General features: G+C 31.2%; 1 protein-coding gene and 1 long non-coding RNA gene across 5 annotated transcripts; one reads left to right on the plus strand and one right to left on the minus strand.

The window, feature by feature from the left end:
- Positions 1–1565: 1565 nt before the first annotated feature.
- On the plus strand, positions 1566–6023 carry LOC104719812 (homeobox protein BEL1 homolog). The gene is made up of 4 exons (XM_087467936.1): positions 1566–3075; positions 3715–4106; positions 4907–4967; positions 5045–6023. Exons 1-4 carry the CDS (start codon positions 2224–2226, stop codon positions 5591–5593), a joined length of 1854 nt encoding a protein of 617 aa, XP_087324062.1. The 5' UTR covers positions 1566–2223; the 3' UTR covers positions 5594–6023.
- Positions 6024–10132: 4109 nt separating this feature from the next.
- On the minus strand, positions 10133–13171 carry LOC104719813 (uncharacterized). Of its 4 annotated transcripts, none has more exons than XR_756687.3 (5): positions 12860–13103; positions 12612–12713; positions 12351–12432; positions 12183–12240; positions 10133–10857 (listed from the first exon to the last, which is right to left on the minus strand). It is a non-coding gene; the product is annotated as an uncharacterized LOC104719813 (long non-coding RNA). The 4 variants fall into 4 exon arrangements; XR_756688.3 differs by having other exon boundaries at positions 10133–10808; positions 12860–13096; XR_756686.3 differs by lacking the exon at positions 10133–10857 and adding an exon at positions 11855–12092 and having other exon boundaries at positions 12860–13171.
- Positions 13172–18301: the final 5130 nt, after the last annotated feature.

The following is an 18301-nucleotide window of genomic DNA, read 5'->3' on the forward strand; positions in this document are numbered from 1 at the left end:
ATAATAATCTTGAACATCACTAGAATCATCATCAAGAACTATGATACTTTCAGTAGATTTATCTTCCTCACCATACTATTGATCACCATTTACACCATCATCATCATCATCATCATTATCAAGAACTGTAATATAAAAAATTTAAGAACCCAAAAATAGGATCTTACTATTGGAGCATACCATTTTACAGTTTTAAAAAAAAGTTTTTAACTTCATTATTTCTAATTATTATAATTAAAAGCATACTTAAAATCTTTTTTTTTAACACTCCACCATTAAACTTGCTCTAAGTTACATATAACTTTTATTAACATTGTTTATTTATTTAAAGTTTTAACATGGATTGGCTAATAGTTATTGTTAAACAGTAGAGAAGTGACACTGGGACATATCTGAGAAAAGTCTGAACTCAACTCCTACTTCTGGTTTGATTTCTTGGGATTCGCTCCTTTCATTTACTTACCTCTTCATCTCTACAGAAACATATATCTATATATATAATATGTATTGGTATGTTATTTACTAAGGTTATTTCTCTAGCTATAAGAAAGATGAAATAATTTTTTTTTTGGTAAATAATTTGTTATCTTAATATTTATATCAATATAAGTTAATTATACTTCTCAAGCGAACCTTTTTTTGTTTGCTGAGAGTTTATCTAATGGGAAAATTCTTCTGGCGAAATGAATCATGGTGCTAGTCATTTTTATTTAATTAACTTTTCATAAAAACAATCTGTAGCAAAATAGCGGAGGCATGTATACGTACTTGTATTATATATTATAATTATACATATAGAAAGGGATACCGTTTGCGGTTTGTACAAAATAGTAGTTATATTTGTACATTCACGTGACTGGCTAAATCATTTGTAGAATTAATATTATTTTCATTTAAAAAATCATCGTTCAATGTTCTAATGTTTGTTTGATTGGCGTTTATGCCTCATAAAATTGTTTAAAAACTAGTTTACAAAAATATTTCAAGGAATATCTCATTGTTGCTTACTTGCTTACATAAGCAAAGGGTAACTAACTACAAAATTAATAATATCATAATATATTGTATACATCAATATACTGATATAGTGATACATGCATACCCATATTACACGTATATTTTTTCTAATCATTCTTTTCCGAACCACAGGACCCAATATGTACGTATACATGTCACGTATATCCTTTTTTGAATTTTCTTGAAATATAAATTTTCAAATTAGTAGGTTCATAATAATTGAAGGAAGAAAATAATGAACCGAGGGAGACACCTGTATAGTATTTTCTTGGTCAGACTTAATAATATTACGAACGTCAAAGAAGAAGAAAATAAAAACCATTAATAAGACTTATGTTTCAATTATATATTTATACACAATTACAAAACAATTAACCATACTTAATGTATAATAATTGACAAGCTTTTTGTACCCCAAAAAAAAAAATTGAAAAGCATTTATATGTGGAAAAAATCAGAAAATAATATTATTAATTTTTTTTTTTTGGAAAAGAAAAAGCATTTTGACCCACTTGTGATATATAGATATATATATATAGAGAGAGAGAGAGAGATTAAAAAATTGATGGCTAGCTATAGAGTCTATGGGGGAGGGTCATGATCACCTATCTTCTGATCTCTGAAGAGATACCCATCTGATATTTTCTCTTCCGAGGTTTTTATTTTTTATTTTTACCAATTTATAATTTATTTTTGCCTGTAGTACAATTTACAGACCCATACTAAAAGAAAAAATAAATTTTGTCAAAGTACAAAACAAAGAGAGAGGTGAAGCCACACAATCTCTTTTCTTCTCTCTCTCTCTCTGTTATATCTCTTCTGTTTAATTCTTTTATTCTTCTTCTTCTTCTTCTTCGTCTTCATAATCTCTCTTTCTCTCTCCATCTTCACCTAAAGAATAAATAAGAAAAAAAAAAATTCACTTCTTCTTTATTATGCGAACCTTTCTTGTAGGGTTTTAGGAGAGCTATCTCTATTATCTTGTCTTGGTTCTGAAACAAAGTTTTTGTTTCTTTCTCTTTTTTTTTTTCTCATGATTTGGCGGCTTTGGGTATGAAAAGCTTTGCCTTTCTGTTTTGTTTATTGGTTCTTTTTAACTTTCTTAGATATGGGTTCTTGTAGATGTTAATGAAACTCTTGTTTGTGTCCCAAAAAGAGTTTTTTTTCTTTTCTTCTCTTCTTTTTTGGGTCTATTATTCTTGAGACATGGCAAGAGATCAGTTCTATGGTCATAACCATCATCATCACCAAGAGCAACAACATCAAATGATTAATCAGATCCAAGGGTTTGATGAGACAAACCAAAACCCAACCGATCATCATCATCATTATAGTCATCAGATCTTTGGCTCAAACTCCAACATGGGGATGATGATAGACTTCTCCAAGCAACAACAGATTAGGATGACTAGTGGTCCGGATCATCATCACCATCATGATCAGACAAGTGGTGGTACTGATCAGAATCAGCTTCTAGAAGATTCTTCATCTACTATGAGACTATGCAATGGTAATAATGATTTCCCAAGTGAAGTAAATGATGAGAGACCACCACGAAGACCAAGCCAAGGTCTCTCCCTTTCTCTCTCCTCTTCAAATCCTACAAGCATCAGTCTCCAACCCTTCGAACTCAGAACGCAACAACAACAACAAGGGTATTCCGGTAAATCAGCACATCATCAGAATCTCCAACACAGCCAGATGATGATGATGATGATGAATAGTCACCACCAAAACAACAACAACAACCACCAGCATCATAATCATCATCATCAGTTTCAGATTGGGAGTTCCAAGTATTTGAGTCCAGCTCAAGAGCTACTGAGTGAGTTTTGCAGTCTTGGAGTTAAGGAAAGTGATGAAGAAGTGATGATGATGAAGCATAAGAAGAAGCAAAAGGGTAAACAACAAGAAGAGTGGGACACAAGTCACAACAATAATGATCAACATGAGCAATCTGCAACTACTTCTTCGAAGAAACATGTTCCACCACTTCACTCTCTTGAGTTCATGGAACTTCAGAAGAGAAAAGCCAAGTTACTCTCCTTGCTTGAAGAGGTAACTTATTTACAAGAAATTCGTATTCTATTATCAAAACATTTCATGGTCTAAAAAATCTAATCTTTTCTTTTATTTGGTGTCAACTTATTCCTATATATGTAAAATACCCACAAATCTTATATCAAAACATTTCATGGGTTTGTTACAAAAACTTCATTTTTTTTCTTCTTCATTTGATCTCAACTTATTCCTAAATATGTCAATTACCCAAAAATCTTGTTTCTTTTCAATTTTTAATTAAGGTCCATATATATTTATTTCTTAAAGATACAAATTTCTTTAAGATATATAAGATAAAAAGATTCCTTTTTGTCTTCATTCTTTCATGTATTCTCAATTCGAAAACATGTTCCATCGTATCATTTACGAAAAGATCAACTCTTTTAATTCCTTTACTCATTAATTATTTCTTTTTTATATAGAACCAAAATAAACAATATATTATCTTCGCTTTGATCTAATTTGGTGACTCTAGTGGTCCTCCATATTAATAGCAACCGGTTTCATCATCATAAGCCATAACGAGTTGTTTCTTTTTCATGAATTACTCATTATGTAAAATTTACATTTATACGATGTGATTGAAATCTTCGTGAGTGGTGTGGGGTTACGTTTTTTTATTTAATTTGGCCACAGCTTAAAAGAAGATATGGACATTACCGAGAGCAAATGAGAATTGCGGCTGCATCGTTTGAAGCTGCGGTTGGTGTTGGAGCGGCGGAGGTATACACGGCGTTAGCCTCGAGGGCAATGTCAAGACACTTCCGGTGTTTAAAAGACGGTCTGGTAGGACAAGTTCAAGCGACGAGTCAAGCCTTGGGAGAAAGAGAAGAGGATAACCGTGCGGTCTCGATCGCTGCACGCGGCGAAACACCACGGCTGAGGTTGCTCGATCAAGCTTTGCGGCAACAGAAGTCTTATCGCCAAATGACTCTCGTCGACGCTCATCCTTGGCGTCCACAACGTGGTTTGCCTGAACGCGCCGTCACAACGTTGAGAGCTTGGCTCTTTGAACACTTTCTTCACCCGTAAGTTAATACACAATTAGCTAGCCTCTTATAATATATATATATATATATTAATAATTTTATTTTGTTTTATAAATAAAGCATTTAAAATAGCATATATAGTTATAGTTTGTTTACATGAATATTTGCGAACAAGTTAAAGTTGTATATATTTTATATAGAGGGGATTGAGATTGACTTGACAAGCATAGGATACATACAATCTTCCTTAATCTGTTAATTGCATAAAGTTTTTTTTGTTTACCTTTTTCTTGCACTTGCATCATTGGTGTGAAAGTGAGTGTACTAACATATACATATACATATACATATACATATACATGTATACCAAAACATTTAGAAATGAATAAACTAAATCAAAATTTAACTGGTGGATGAAAGACAGAAATAGAGAAAGGTACAAAGTGGATTGAGAGAGAGAATCAATGTTCTTTACCTAACACTAACAAAAGAGAGAAACTATGGATAACTCCTTGCTTTTTATTTTCCTCCATGTTTTTCTTTTGTTTTTTTCCTCTCTTTTTAATTTTTATTTTTCCATTTATAAGTTTTTTATTTTCGAAAATTATATATTATCATCATATGTAAGACTTGTCTCCATCAATTCCCAAACACTGCTCAAACAATGAAACATCTTGTTAGTTTTCACCAAACCCTTTACCTTTGCTTCCATTTCTTTGCATCATTCTTCAATCATTTATAACCTTTTTTTTCTTTAATTACATATATCATTTATTTTACAAGAAATGCTATTTACTTCCATAAAGTAAAAAAAAATTCTTGTTTTATTTTATTTTCAGATATCCGAGCGATGTTGATAAGCACATATTGGCCCGACAAACTGGTTTATCAAGAAGTCAGGTAAACAAATAACTTCACTAATTCTTTGATACATTCCAAAGTTATTTACTAAAATTATAATAAACCAAAATTGTTAGGTATCAAATTGGTTCATAAATGCAAGAGTTAGGCTATGGAAACCAATGATTGAAGAGATGTACTGTGAAGAAACAAGAGGCGAACAAATGGAGAGTACTACAAATCCGATGATGGTCGACACTAAACCGGACCCGAACCAGATAATTCGTGTCGAACCGGAATCTTTATCTTCGATAGTGACAAACCCTACATCCAAAACCGGTCTGAAAGCACTCAACTCAAACCAGCCCGCAACGACGTCGTATGGGTCAAACTTTGACTTTTCCTTGTACGGTAACCAGGCCGTGACATGCGCTGGTGAAGGAGGACCACGTGGTGACGTATCGTTGACGCTAGGGTTGCAGCAACGTAACGACGGTAACGGTGGCGTGAGTCTAGCGTTGTCTCCTGTGACGGCTCAAGGTGGCCAGCTTTATTACGGAAGTAGAGACCACACTGATCAAGAAGGACCGGTTCAATACTCAGCGTCGATGTTAGATGACGATCAAGTTCAGAATTTGCCTTATAGGAATTTGATGGGAGCTCAGTTACTTCATGATATTGTCTGAATTAAAAAAAAAAAAAAGATTTAGGACCAAAGAAAGTCTCTCTCGAAACATATTTTTCAAAAACCGATTCGGTTTAATTAGATAAAGAAACCAAATTAGATATTTTTATATATATTACCGTTGTCTGATTGGATTATGGATTGGTGGACACGGATGTATTAATATATGAGTTAGTTGGTTCGTCAATATCACTCTTATAGGATATTTTGAGTTATTTGTTTTCTAAAAAATATGTATTATCGAGAGGGTATTTTCCCAATTTTTATACATTTGTTTTTTTTTTGTTATAGAAAATATTATCTAGTGTCTTTTCAAATCCATTTCATATTCTAGGATCATCTCAACCTATTTGGTAAATATTTATTTTGTCATTTTCAGAAACTCTTATTCAATGCTTTCAAAAATCTAAGATTATAATAGTTTTATGCTCAAGTTACACATATTAAATTTTTGATCTGCTCATTTAAAGGTGGTCTGGTGGCAAAGTATATATATATTGGAGAGAACGCTCCACGGTTTGATTCCCGTCGAAAACAAAGTTCACGCTGTTGTCAATAAAAAAAAAAATTCTGTTCATTTAAATTTATATATAATTTTTAATATAAAAATTAGATCTTTAAGTTCAATAAAATTGGAAGAATCTTTAATCTTCATAAATCATAAAGTTGGGTTTCTAAACTATAACATTATTTACTTATTTTTGATTTTAAGTTATTAATTCTACAAAGAATGAAATGAGATTAAGTAAAATATACAATTAATTATTAATTCTAAATTTTGTAAATACTCACTTCTATATAAATATAGATAGTTTCATATCTTTTATTCTAACAAAATAATTTATTTAAAAATATTGCTTTCAACTTTGTTCTATTGGTAAAACTTTTTAAATGGAAAGGTAAATTTGTCTTGTTTTTTAAAACCAAAAATTTCTCCTTTTTCTATTTGGAATAGGTTGACCCAAAAAAAGATTAATATATGCATCTTCTTTTTCTTAAACTGTATTTTAAAATTTAATGGAGTATTTTTAAATTGTTTTATTTGGTTTATCTTTTCAGATTTGAGATTCATATATTATCATGCTTTTATACACGTACTTTTGCCATAGTGTGATACCCTGGTTTATGTATATGTTTAAAGGAGTATTATATATAAAAGTTTGAAAGTTCCTGGTCTCTAATTGCTTATAAATAATTAATAGTATTTTTTAAGGTAGCTGTTGCCCATAAGAGATTTAATATTGTAATGTGCCTTTCATGTGCTTAAAGTAAAAAAGATATGACCTTAGCGACGTTAACTAACCCGACAGTAATTTATCAACCTCAGTTTTGTTTACACGATGCTTTCTCTGCACTGTAAACATCAAAGGCACACGCAGCCATGCATTAGACTCATTGACAAAGAAACAAATTGACACAGGGTTAGCCAAACCTTTTTAGACAATAGGAAGTAGGGACTCATACATCACAACCGTGGTGGTTCACGGCATCACGCAACCGTAGGCTACATAATACTTATCCATGTGTCAGTCCTCAGAGCGGACAGTTTCTTTCTGACTTTGGCATACTACGGTATTACATGAACCGAACAAAAGTTTGAATTCTGATGATATACTGAAACGTACCTATTAGATTAGTTGGTTTGGTTTGGTTTAATGCTTTGGTTAACACTATTTTACTTAACCGTATATAGCTGTTGTATATATATCCTTTGTATAGTTAACTTTACCAATTAATGAGAAATAAGATTTTTCTTCAATCTTAACAAACTTTTCTCATCGCTAATATGGTGTCAGCAGAGCCATCAACCTCTTTCTTCAATTGATTCTGATATGGTTTTTGCTTCATCCAAGCTCATTTCTTCACTCAATCATGGTGGCTATAGCTCGTGGTATCTGAAAACCCACTCGATCGAAGTCAAGAGCAAGTTCCGACGCCTTCGCGATCTAAAGGTGATGTCGAATCTCCTCCAAACTCTCCTCCGGTTACTAGATCTCGAGCTTCCGGAGTTTTGCGAGCCATCGCATCACCGCGATTCTCACATCCGACGCCTTCTCCGTTCTCTATGCACATCGCAGATCATCCATGTTTGATTCTCGTTGCTATTCGCCTAGATGGAATAAACTATAATAATTGAGATGCTGCTACGTGTATTGCTTTGGATTCAAAACGCAAACTCGGATTCATAGATGGTAGCTTACCTCGTATAATATGCGTGTATGTTTATATATTTATCGGATAAACATATATTGGATGGAATGAAATTTTTGTTTTGGTTAACATACATTGTATTAATTTGAAAATGATACAATGATTACGTTAAACACAAATCACTAGACCATCATATATATACACAAAAGAAATGTATAGTCTTTGTGTTCACTACAAGAAAACAGGCGATTTACGATGGCACTAATAGTCACTAAATAGTCGCTAATTCACACATAACGACTAAGTTACGACTAAAAACTGTTGTCGTAAATTGATAGTCAGTAAGGAAATTCAGTCGTAACATAGTCGGTAAATAGCGACTATATTACGACCATTGTGCATAGTCGTTAATTTAGTCGTAATGTAGTCACTAAATATAGCGACTACGCTACAACTGTTTTACGACTACGCAAAATAGTCATAATGTAGTCACCAAATTTAGTGACTAATTGATGACTAATTTACGATTATGTATTTAAACAATATTGTATTTATACAGCAATATATATAAACTATTTTAATAATATATATATATAAAGTTAACTTTGCTCACTTTTCCTTCCTCCACATCAGCATCCACCTAATCAATTTTTTTTTATTTTTGCATTAAAAATACTATTTTTAATCTTCATTCATTGCATATTTATTAATAATTAACAATAGTAAAAAATAAATAAAAATGAATTAACTAAAATTAATTAAATTTTAAAATAATATAAACAATAATATAATTTTTTAGTAAATAATAAAAATAAGAACTATCTAAATGAATTAAGTAAATTAAATGAAAATTTTAAAATTGTAAAAATAATACTATAAATTTGTGTTAGTAATAATGTTATTATTATAATTATAACCAAAAAATGATTATATTCCAAAATTTAGAATGGGCTAATGAGTTTTAGAATGTAAGTAAGATTTTAATGCATGGTGGAGTAAAAATACAAGTTATGTAATTGTATTTATAAAAATCTAAACATGAAAATAAAATTGAAGTGAAACATTAGTTTCTAAGAAACATATACCATAAAGATTTATTATTAAATTTTACTTATAAGAAATAGAAAATTAATTACTTAACTTAACTTAACTTAAAAGTTTTGATCTAAAACAAATACATTGTAAGGGGCACACGTTTTTTTGGGAAAACTATGAAAAAGACATTTGAAAAAATAATCTATCTAAAAAAAAAAATCAATGGTCAGGAAATATTGGAAAAATGATATGAAAGCCGTTACAAAAAGTGGTATGTGATTTGTGTAACATATCTTATAAGATATATCATCAACTAGAGCTACAATTTTATAATATGATATAAAACATATATAACAAATATAACATATATATATACATATATATTATCAAATGCTTTTAATCCAAAACATTGACAAAAACAACATATTAAAGTACACTATGTTTTTTTTAGAAGACGAAGCTGGAGTTGCATCACAAAATTAACATCTGCAAAGAACATATGAGATTTTAGAAAAATATGTAGTTTGGATTAGTGAATAGATATTCATTGTGGGGTTTAAATATTTCATCATTTAAGCATTCTTGACTTAGTCTGAAATTCTATTATGGCAGATGATGCATTTGGACAACCTCATTGTAGCGACATAGCAGTAAAATTGTTCATGAAACTTTGTATATTCGCATTTAATGTAGGATATCGATATGTTTAAATGGTCTCTATAATTAGGTTAACGATCGACATTGACGTTAGAACTTTTAAAATTATGTTTTCATGTGATATGAATATGGAATGTACACTTTTAAAAATTCAGAAGATTGTCGACAATATTATTGCGACACTAGACAATATATGTTATATATAGATTAGTAAAATAAGTACGACATTTATATAGATTTATCTTTTAATCTTCAAATTATATTCCTATTCATTGATTCTTATTGATAAAAACTTTAACTAAAATCCCACGTAAAATTGCAAATAGATATAACAAAAAAATATTATCTTAAAAATATATATATGTTTTATATCACTGAGTAAAGTAAGTTATATATTTATACTCGAAAATTGGAATGATTATATTTGAGTTCAACAATTTCTATTGATAAGAAATATTTTGAATTAAAATCCTGCGCGTGCGCGGGTACAAAATCTAGTAATATATATATTTTATTAATTATTTTTAAATAAATGTAAGTTATTGAATCATGGTTTGTTTTTGGAATGAATTGATATTAAAAATAAAACTACTATTTTTATTATTATGATACCATGTTATACAAGAAAACTGGATTACAAAATAAACAAGTTGAGAAGATATTACACACTTCTCAGATCAAACAAGTAAAAAGAAGGTTTTTGATTAAAATGTTTGATGGTTTGCAAAAGAGAAATACATGGTGTTTAAATAGAGAAGGGGGACGAAGGAGAAGAGGAGAGAGGAGAAAAAACATGCAAGAGCATGCACAAGGTCAAGAGCATGCAAGGACATGCACAAGTCCACACTCATGCAAGCTCATGCACAATGTCTAGAAAATTTCAAAAGCATTAAATGCAAACTTTGAACAAGAGAGAAAGAAAATGGGCCAAGACAAAGAGATGGGTCTTGGACAACGAAATGGGGTGACAAAGGGGCCTTGTAAGTGTCACTTAAGCCTCATTAAAAACTTTGTCAAGAAAACCCAATGGGACAAAACTTGACAAGGGAAAAAGAGTGCATAAGCAACACTTAACCCTTCATCGAACACTCTGAGCTGTGAGTATCGTCCAAATGGTTTGAGCCACGTCTTCTTGCTTCTAGTCCAGCTCCTTGATTAGTCCATTGATAGCTTGGTTGAACCTCTTGGATTTTGATCTCGTAAGAAGACCCGCCCCAACGATCAATACTTCCTCCGATGCTTCCGCTAGTACAAGCTGCTCCTCCGATGCTTCCTCTGGTACAAGCTGCTCCTCCGATGCTTTTTCTGGTTCAAGCTGCTCCTCATTTCCATCTTCTTTGGTTGAGCTGTCCACGGTCTCATCACATATATACCTTGAAGCGAGAGAGAATGAGTTCAGGTCACTCACATATACCTCCTAAACTGGAATTAACAAACCCAAACAACTTTGGTTAATAACTTTGATTCTATGTGGAAAAGGGACCTCTTGTTTAAAACATAAGTAAAACTTGAGTAAATTATTATGATTAGTAGTATTGAATTCTTGATCAAATCCTTCTCGTTTTATCTTAGATAAATGATCTATCTTAACATTTTTGGAGTACATTTTTGTGCCACCCTCTCTTATCTTTGTATCCAAACAAGTCGCGTACTAAATTCTCTACAATTCTTACAACCAAACACAATTATTTCCTTATTTGATAATATTAATTTCCTAAAATCTATCTACCTAATTTAAATCAATATGTTAGATTGAAATTTAATTCTCCTTTCACTTTTATTTAATTTTATATTTCATTATTTTAATTACTATTTAATACATAAAGTTAATAAAATTTTAATTTTTTTTCAGCATATGATGTGATTTGAATTTTTATAAACGGATATATATTTTAAAAATTGTCTTACTATATTTGTAACCAAACAAGTATATCCACATATAGAGTTCGGAATACATTTTTGGAGTACAATAGGATGCCATCACTTTTTACCAACTTCGGGTCGGGTTTTTAACTAAAATTATAACTGATTCAATTATTCGGATCCTCCTTAAGATTGCTGAATATTTTGGACCCATTTTTAATCAATAGCATATTTATTTACATCCAATTAATGCCACTTATTGTCAATTATTGTCCATTGGATTTTAGGAAATATCTAATTTGTATGCCGAATTTATAGGGTCGAGTTTGACAAAAAAATTGATAACACAAATTATGTTATCACATCTTAATCACATTCCTATAATATAGCAACTAATTCGAGATAAATACATCTTAAGAAATATCTAATTTGCGTTTATTAAACGATTACATATTTGGTAAAATCTTATTAGTTTTAAATGTACACTATTAATCCAATAATATTAATTGAGAATCATAATAAGAATATGTCATATTATTCATTCCTAAATCATAACTAACCAAATCGTAAAATGTATATTCTTAACTTGCGAATCAAGAGTTTGTACAAAACCCTACCTACAACCGCTAACAGTATATTTATATAGATGCAATTCATCATCAACTACAAGCACCTCTAAACCATTTTAGAGTATCATATTAACAAAATAATAGACCCGTGGCACCACGGGTCTAAAATCTAGTTTGACTGTGAATTCTCTCCTCGACAGAATGCTTGTACCGCAACTCGTAAAGCTGCGAAAAAATTCCAGCTAAATATAATTTACAAAGAATCCGCTGAGACAACCAAATACCAAATCAAAGGACACAAGTGATTTTACTCACAAAGATTTGGGGTTATCGAGTCTTCAGAGACGGGCTGCGAACATGTACAGCAAGCTTTCTAAGAGCACAAAACGAAAAACAGATTTAAAATAAGCAAAAGGAAAGAGACAAAAGCTAATAGTAGAGAGCAAAAGAAGAGCTTGTGATGGAAGAAAGGAAACTCTGTACCATCTGTTTAACTTGTTCTATTCCTCCAGCTCCAAAAGTGTGTCCGCAAGGCAAAATCATAGCATCAGCCATCAAAGCCCCTCTACAGTTGTGCAAATAGAATTATTATATTTTAACCCAAAATAGGCCACAAATCAAACACAAGCATGATCAATACCAATCCAATGGTTTCCAACTTCTAAAAGTATCAAAGTCCACCCTAACTTCTTGGCGAGATAACACTAATGAACCATATACGTTGTAGGATCCATATTATCTTACCAAACCAGATCTGAACAAGAGGGGTAGAAATTGTCTCCGTTCTTCTTCACGTCACCACCGCTGCAACTTCTCTTAGATCCATATTATCTTACCAAACCAGATCTGAACAAGAGGAAGACCAATTAAAAAAAAAACAGCTACTAATCCAATTCAGAATCAAACGAAAATGAGAAGCAAAAGAGAAAAGTTACAACCAAATCACAAAAAACCACATCTTTACAATTTCTGAAACTTTGAAAGTTTGTCACCTTATCTTCTTCTCCGTTCCGTCTCATCTTCACCATGACTAGACCAAGTCGAATTTGGGTTTCTCGCATTCGTTGGTTAAGACCCAGATTTGAATCTGACAACATCTTCTAAGAAATCTCTGTCTCGCTCTCTCTCTCTTCTCTGGGCTGGAACAAGATAAGTGGTGAATGTCGGGTGTGGAGAGATGAGATAGAAATTAAGATACTAGTGAGTTTTGTGTTTTTTTTCTGAAGTGTGGGAGGTAAAAAGTCTAGTATTTGGCTAATTAAGTGATTTGTTAGATCTTAGAGATTAGACGTCTTTAGGTTTTCGAGAAAAGGGGCTAAAACTTTGACATTTTAAGTGATTTGTGTAAAAGTTACAAATCTTATGTTATTCAATTATGGATTTTAAAAAATCTTATGAAATCTACTGTTATTCAACTGATGATTTAAAAATCTATTTTAAAATGTATTGTTATTCAAAACAGTTTGTGGATTTGAATTTTAATAAGTTTTAGGGATTCTGGAGGATTTTGGAGGATTTTGGAGAATTTATTTAGTTAAAAATACAGAAATACAAATCTCATGGTTTTAGGTGGGATTTGAAAGAATTTTACTATAAATCATATCAACTCTCCTAAAATCTATCAAAATTCTAAATTTTCTAAATCCCATCAAATCCTCCAAAATCATTGTTTCAATACACTCCCCAAAAAGTCTAAATTTTTACTTAAGTATTTAGCATAACAAGTAATTTTGTTTTAGCATTAATAAAATGTTGTGATATAATAACCAAATAGTTTTACATATTCGTTTTATAGATATTTATTAAATACTAAATAGTTTTACATATTCGTTTTATAGATATTTAATGTTTATATTTTGGGAGAATGATTTATGATTTAGTTTCTATATATAAATTATAAAGGTTTTAAATTTAAGGTTAAGGGTTTTGGAGCTTAATAAGTTTTGAGTTTGATAAAAATATAGGATTTGACTGTATGAGAAAATATAAGATACTCTATGTAAACGATGTGACTCGGAGATGGAGACTATAAATCACGCTCTTTTTGAGTGTTCCCATTCACGTCGGATATGGGATTTGTCCCTGATTGCCTGGAACCCTGGGGGATTTCCCTATGGTTCAATATATTCGAATCTAGATTTTCTCTTTTGGCGGGCATTATCCCATACGGATGTCCCGGATATATGTCTACGTTTACCGTGGCTTTTATGGTCAATTTGGAAGGATAGAAATAAAAAAAAGTTTTTCAAGGAATTGAAGCAGAACCAATTGAGGTTATTAATCAGGCGACCCATGACAAAGTGTTATGGGAAGAGGCCAAGTCCTTCTACTCAGCTGCACTAGATCCTTTGCCTGTGGAGGTTCGGGAGCCTTATCCTCGATGTCAGGTTGATGGTTCTTGGAAGGTCTCGGACCCTTTTGTAGGATTGGGTTGGTTGTTTTGTGACAGGGAGGATATCACGGTGTTAATGGGAGCACGAAGTCAACGACGGAGCCCTTCTCCCCTACATTCGGAGCTTCAGGCCTTTATTTGGGCGATGGAATCTCTGCTGGCGAGGGATGTCGATTGTCAACGTTTTGAGACGGATTGTACAGAATTAGTGGCGATGGTACAGTCTCCTGATGAGTGGCCCGCTTTCTCCAACCTGTTGGATGATTTTTGCTTGCTCCGCTCTTCCTTTCCTTCTTTCACGCTTTCGAAGATTCCAAGGACATCTAATGTTCGGGCAGATCGTTTTGCTTGTTCCTCGAGATCTTTACCTTCTGAAATTTCTTTTGTAAACTCTTATCCTCCGGTTTGGGCAACCAACCTTGGAGTTATTTTCTAGATTAATGTTTGGTTGACAAAAAAAATAAATATATATAGGATTTGGAAAAAACTATAATTTCTTGGGATTAAGTTCGGGAATTTTTTTTCTTTATATATTAAAGCTTTGCTTTATGTATATATATATATATATAATGGTTATGGTTTGGTTTTATGGTTTATGAATTAACTTATAAGATTTAGATTTGATGATTTAGGTTTTGAAGTTTGGTTAAGAGTTTGGGTATAGAATTTAGGGTTAAGAATGAAGATTTGGGGTTAAGTTTTTGGTTTTATGTATATCTTATTATATAAAGTTGGGTTTTGAAAGTTAGCCATTAACAAGATTTTGACATATGTCAAGTTATCAATCTGAGATTTTGACATGTGTAAATATTTAATAGGAAGAATTTGATTACAACAAAAAACAAATATTTTGTTTTAAACAATATTAATAAGGTAAAAAGATAATTATAAAATTTTAGAATTTAGAAAAAAAACAAAATAATTATAATGAGATTATATATATTTCATAAAATTCGAAATTATAATATTATTTACTTATTTTTAATTTTAAGTGATTAATTATAAAAAAATAGAAAAAAATACTAAGGAAAATATACTTTGAATTATTAATTCTAAATTTTGTACTTACTTCTATATAATCAAAGATCACCTCATATTTAAATAATTTATTCAAAAATATTGCTTTCAACTCTGTTTAATTGGGAATATATTTTAATGGAAAGGTAAATTTTCTTATTTTTTTAAACCAAAATTTTCCACTACTTTCTCATTTTTCGGTTGGGAATAGTTTAGATTAATTTGTTGACAAAAAAAGATTAATATATTAGTCTTATTTTTCTAATACTGTATTTTAAATTTTATTGTAGTATTTTTATATTGTTTTAATTTATATTTTAATCTTTGAATGATTTAGGATTCATATATTACCATGCTTATAATTTTATGTTGTTTCTTTAATTATGCCAAATTAATTTTCTTTCAATTTCTCAACCTTGATTGGTTGGTCATAAACCCTTTTTTTTTTTGCAAACATAATTGTTACCACTATTCATTCAATCCTAAAGGGAGATAACAAATATAAGCTCATCAACCTAATAAATTGATAAAATAGGCTAATCAAATACAAGCGTCCGACAAACATAGATAGATAGATTGAAAAAAATAAATCGTTGTTGATAGATCCATATGAGCTCAAAGACTCTAACACCATGGTTTGTGGAAATGTTTAAAAGAATTGATTTAGCCACATAAGTCACCAAAATTCACTTATTTTTTAAGTCAAGGGTCCTGAGAGAACTTCATGATGGGTGACCTTTCTGGAAGTGATTGTTGAAATTATGCGAGGGAGGACAAAACACAAAAAAATATCATTTGTTGATTTGTAAAGTCGGTAATCAAGTTTTTAAAGACTCACAGACGTAAAAAACCGGTCATCGAATATGGGTTGGTCTACAAGCCGAGAATAAATGTAGGGCCCACTTGGGAAGGTGGGCCCATGGACTGAGAGTAGGCATGGGCTCACTAAATAATGTGGTGGTTGAAGCGTTACAGAGACAGAGACTACATCATGGTGTGTCAAAGACACTTCCACGAATACATAGAGAAATTTAGCATTAGTTACTATCAAAAGATTTTGTGACGATTGAAAAAAGTTTTGACGTTTATTGGTCGTCGGAGCAAGCTATTTTGAGATAGCAAAAAGACGTGAACATTTTCTCTCTACACAGGATGAGGGCAGAGCCGAGGTTCTCTCTATGGTGGAGAAGGTTGGACACAAGGTTATCTACCCAACAGAGGAAGGTGGAGGAGGTTGGACGCAAGGTTATCTATCCAAGGGAGGAAGGTGGAGCCAAGGTTCTCTCCATGATGGAGGAAGTTGGACGCAATGTTCTCTCCATAAAGGATGAGGGCGGAGCCGAGGTTTTTTCCATCACGGTCATACATTATTGTGATGATACATCATTGATTAATATATTATGTTATCTATAAACACATTAAGCCAACTATTTTACTTTCACTTTGACATATTTACTATCACGAATACATTGGGAAATTTAAAATTAGTTACTATCAAAATATTTTTTTGTGACGTTAGAAAATTGTTTTTACTTTCATTGGTTGTCGGAACAAGCCATTTTGAGATAGCAAAAAGACGTGAAAATATTTTCTCCACATAGGAGGAGGGCAAAGCCGAGGTTCTCCCTATGGTAGAGAAGGTTGGACACAAAGTTATCTCCGCAAGGGAGGAAGGTGGAGGAGATTGGACGCAAGGTTATCTCTCCAAGGGAGAAAGGCGGAGCCAAACTTCTCTCCATGATGGAGGAGGTTGGACGCAAGGTTCTCTCCATAAGGGATGAAGGCGGAGCCGATGTTTTCTCTATGGTGGTCATACATTATTATGATGATACATCATTGATTAGTATATTATGTAATATATTTTTTATTCAAAATATTTTTTGAGCCAACTATTTTAGTTATTAAAAAATTATGCAGAAATAAAAGTAATATACTTGGTTTAATGTGTTTATATAGACAATATCTAGATGGTGATACAACAATATTTTGTAACATACAATAGTACATTTAGGTTTAAAAAAATATAATTTTAATAGTAAAATACATAAAATATTTGTAAGTAGATACAAATCAGTATATTATAACAAAAATAAAATTTATATATAACATACAACAAATTTTAATAAATTTAATTTCATTTATAAAACTTTAAACCTGCACATCGAGTGGGTCTTCATCTAGTATAAGTATTAAAGCTTGGTTTTATGTATATATAAGAATGGTTATGGTTTTAGTTTTATGGTTTACGAAATAATTTATAAGATTAAGAATTGAATGTTCAAGATTTAAACTTTAAGTTTATGATTTAGGTTTTCGAGTTTGGTTAAGGGTTTGAAGTTAAATTATAAATTTTTTGAATTTCTTAAATAGCGACTGATATACGACTTATCGGCGACTTTTACCATGAGTCGCATTTTAGTCACTAAATTAGCGACTATTTAACAACTACATGTTCTGTTATGCAATATAGTCATAAAATAGTCGTTAAATTACGATTAAATTACCAACTACCGTAAGTAGTTGCAAAATAGCTACTAGTATACCACTAAATTTTTGTAGTAGTAAAATTGTCCCTAAATAGTCGTTAACAATGACAATTACATATGTAGTCGTCATTTGGAGTCGAAAAAATCATGTTTTTTTGTAGTGGTTATTAATATCAAAACCTAGTAAATTAAGGTCGGCGACAAACATAATAAAAAGAATAGACGACTAACTGGACCATCTTGGTCAATAACGTTCACATGTACACTCCGTATAACTATTTTGATTATATGTACAATATTGCATTTAGAAAAGAGATGTATATGTCTTTATCTTGTATACATTTTCTTTTACTAAGATTGTAGATAGTTTTTGTTTTGTTAAAATCAACACTAATTTCCTGTTACATATACACATGAATTCAAGAAAGTTTTAAGAGTGATTGAACTAATAAGGCGACAACTCATAAAGATACAAATAAATTTGTTTATCCTTATAGTATTAGTATCTGTAACAGGAAATTAATGTTGAAGTCAACAAA

Source organism: Camelina sativa, chromosome 10 (assembly GCF_030686135.1).
Source record: "Camelina sativa cultivar CO46 ecotype springtype chromosome 10, ASM3068613v1".
Lineage (NCBI taxonomy): Eukaryota > Viridiplantae > Streptophyta > Magnoliopsida > Brassicales > Brassicaceae > Camelina > Camelina sativa.

Bases quoted from the DNA above. Each gene is read 5' to 3' on its own strand.
- LOC104719812 (XM_087467936.1), top strand. From the start codon at position 2,224: ATGGCAAGAGATCAGTTCTATGGTCATAACCATCATCATCACCAAGAG. The intron at 3,076-3,714 runs GTAACTTATTTA...ATTTGGCCACAG, and splicing joins TACTCTCCTTGCTTGAAGAG to CTTAAAAGAAGATATGGACA. The intron at 4,107-4,906 runs GTAAGTTAATAC...TTTTATTTTCAG, and splicing joins TTTGAACACTTTCTTCACCC to ATATCCGAGCGATGTTGATA.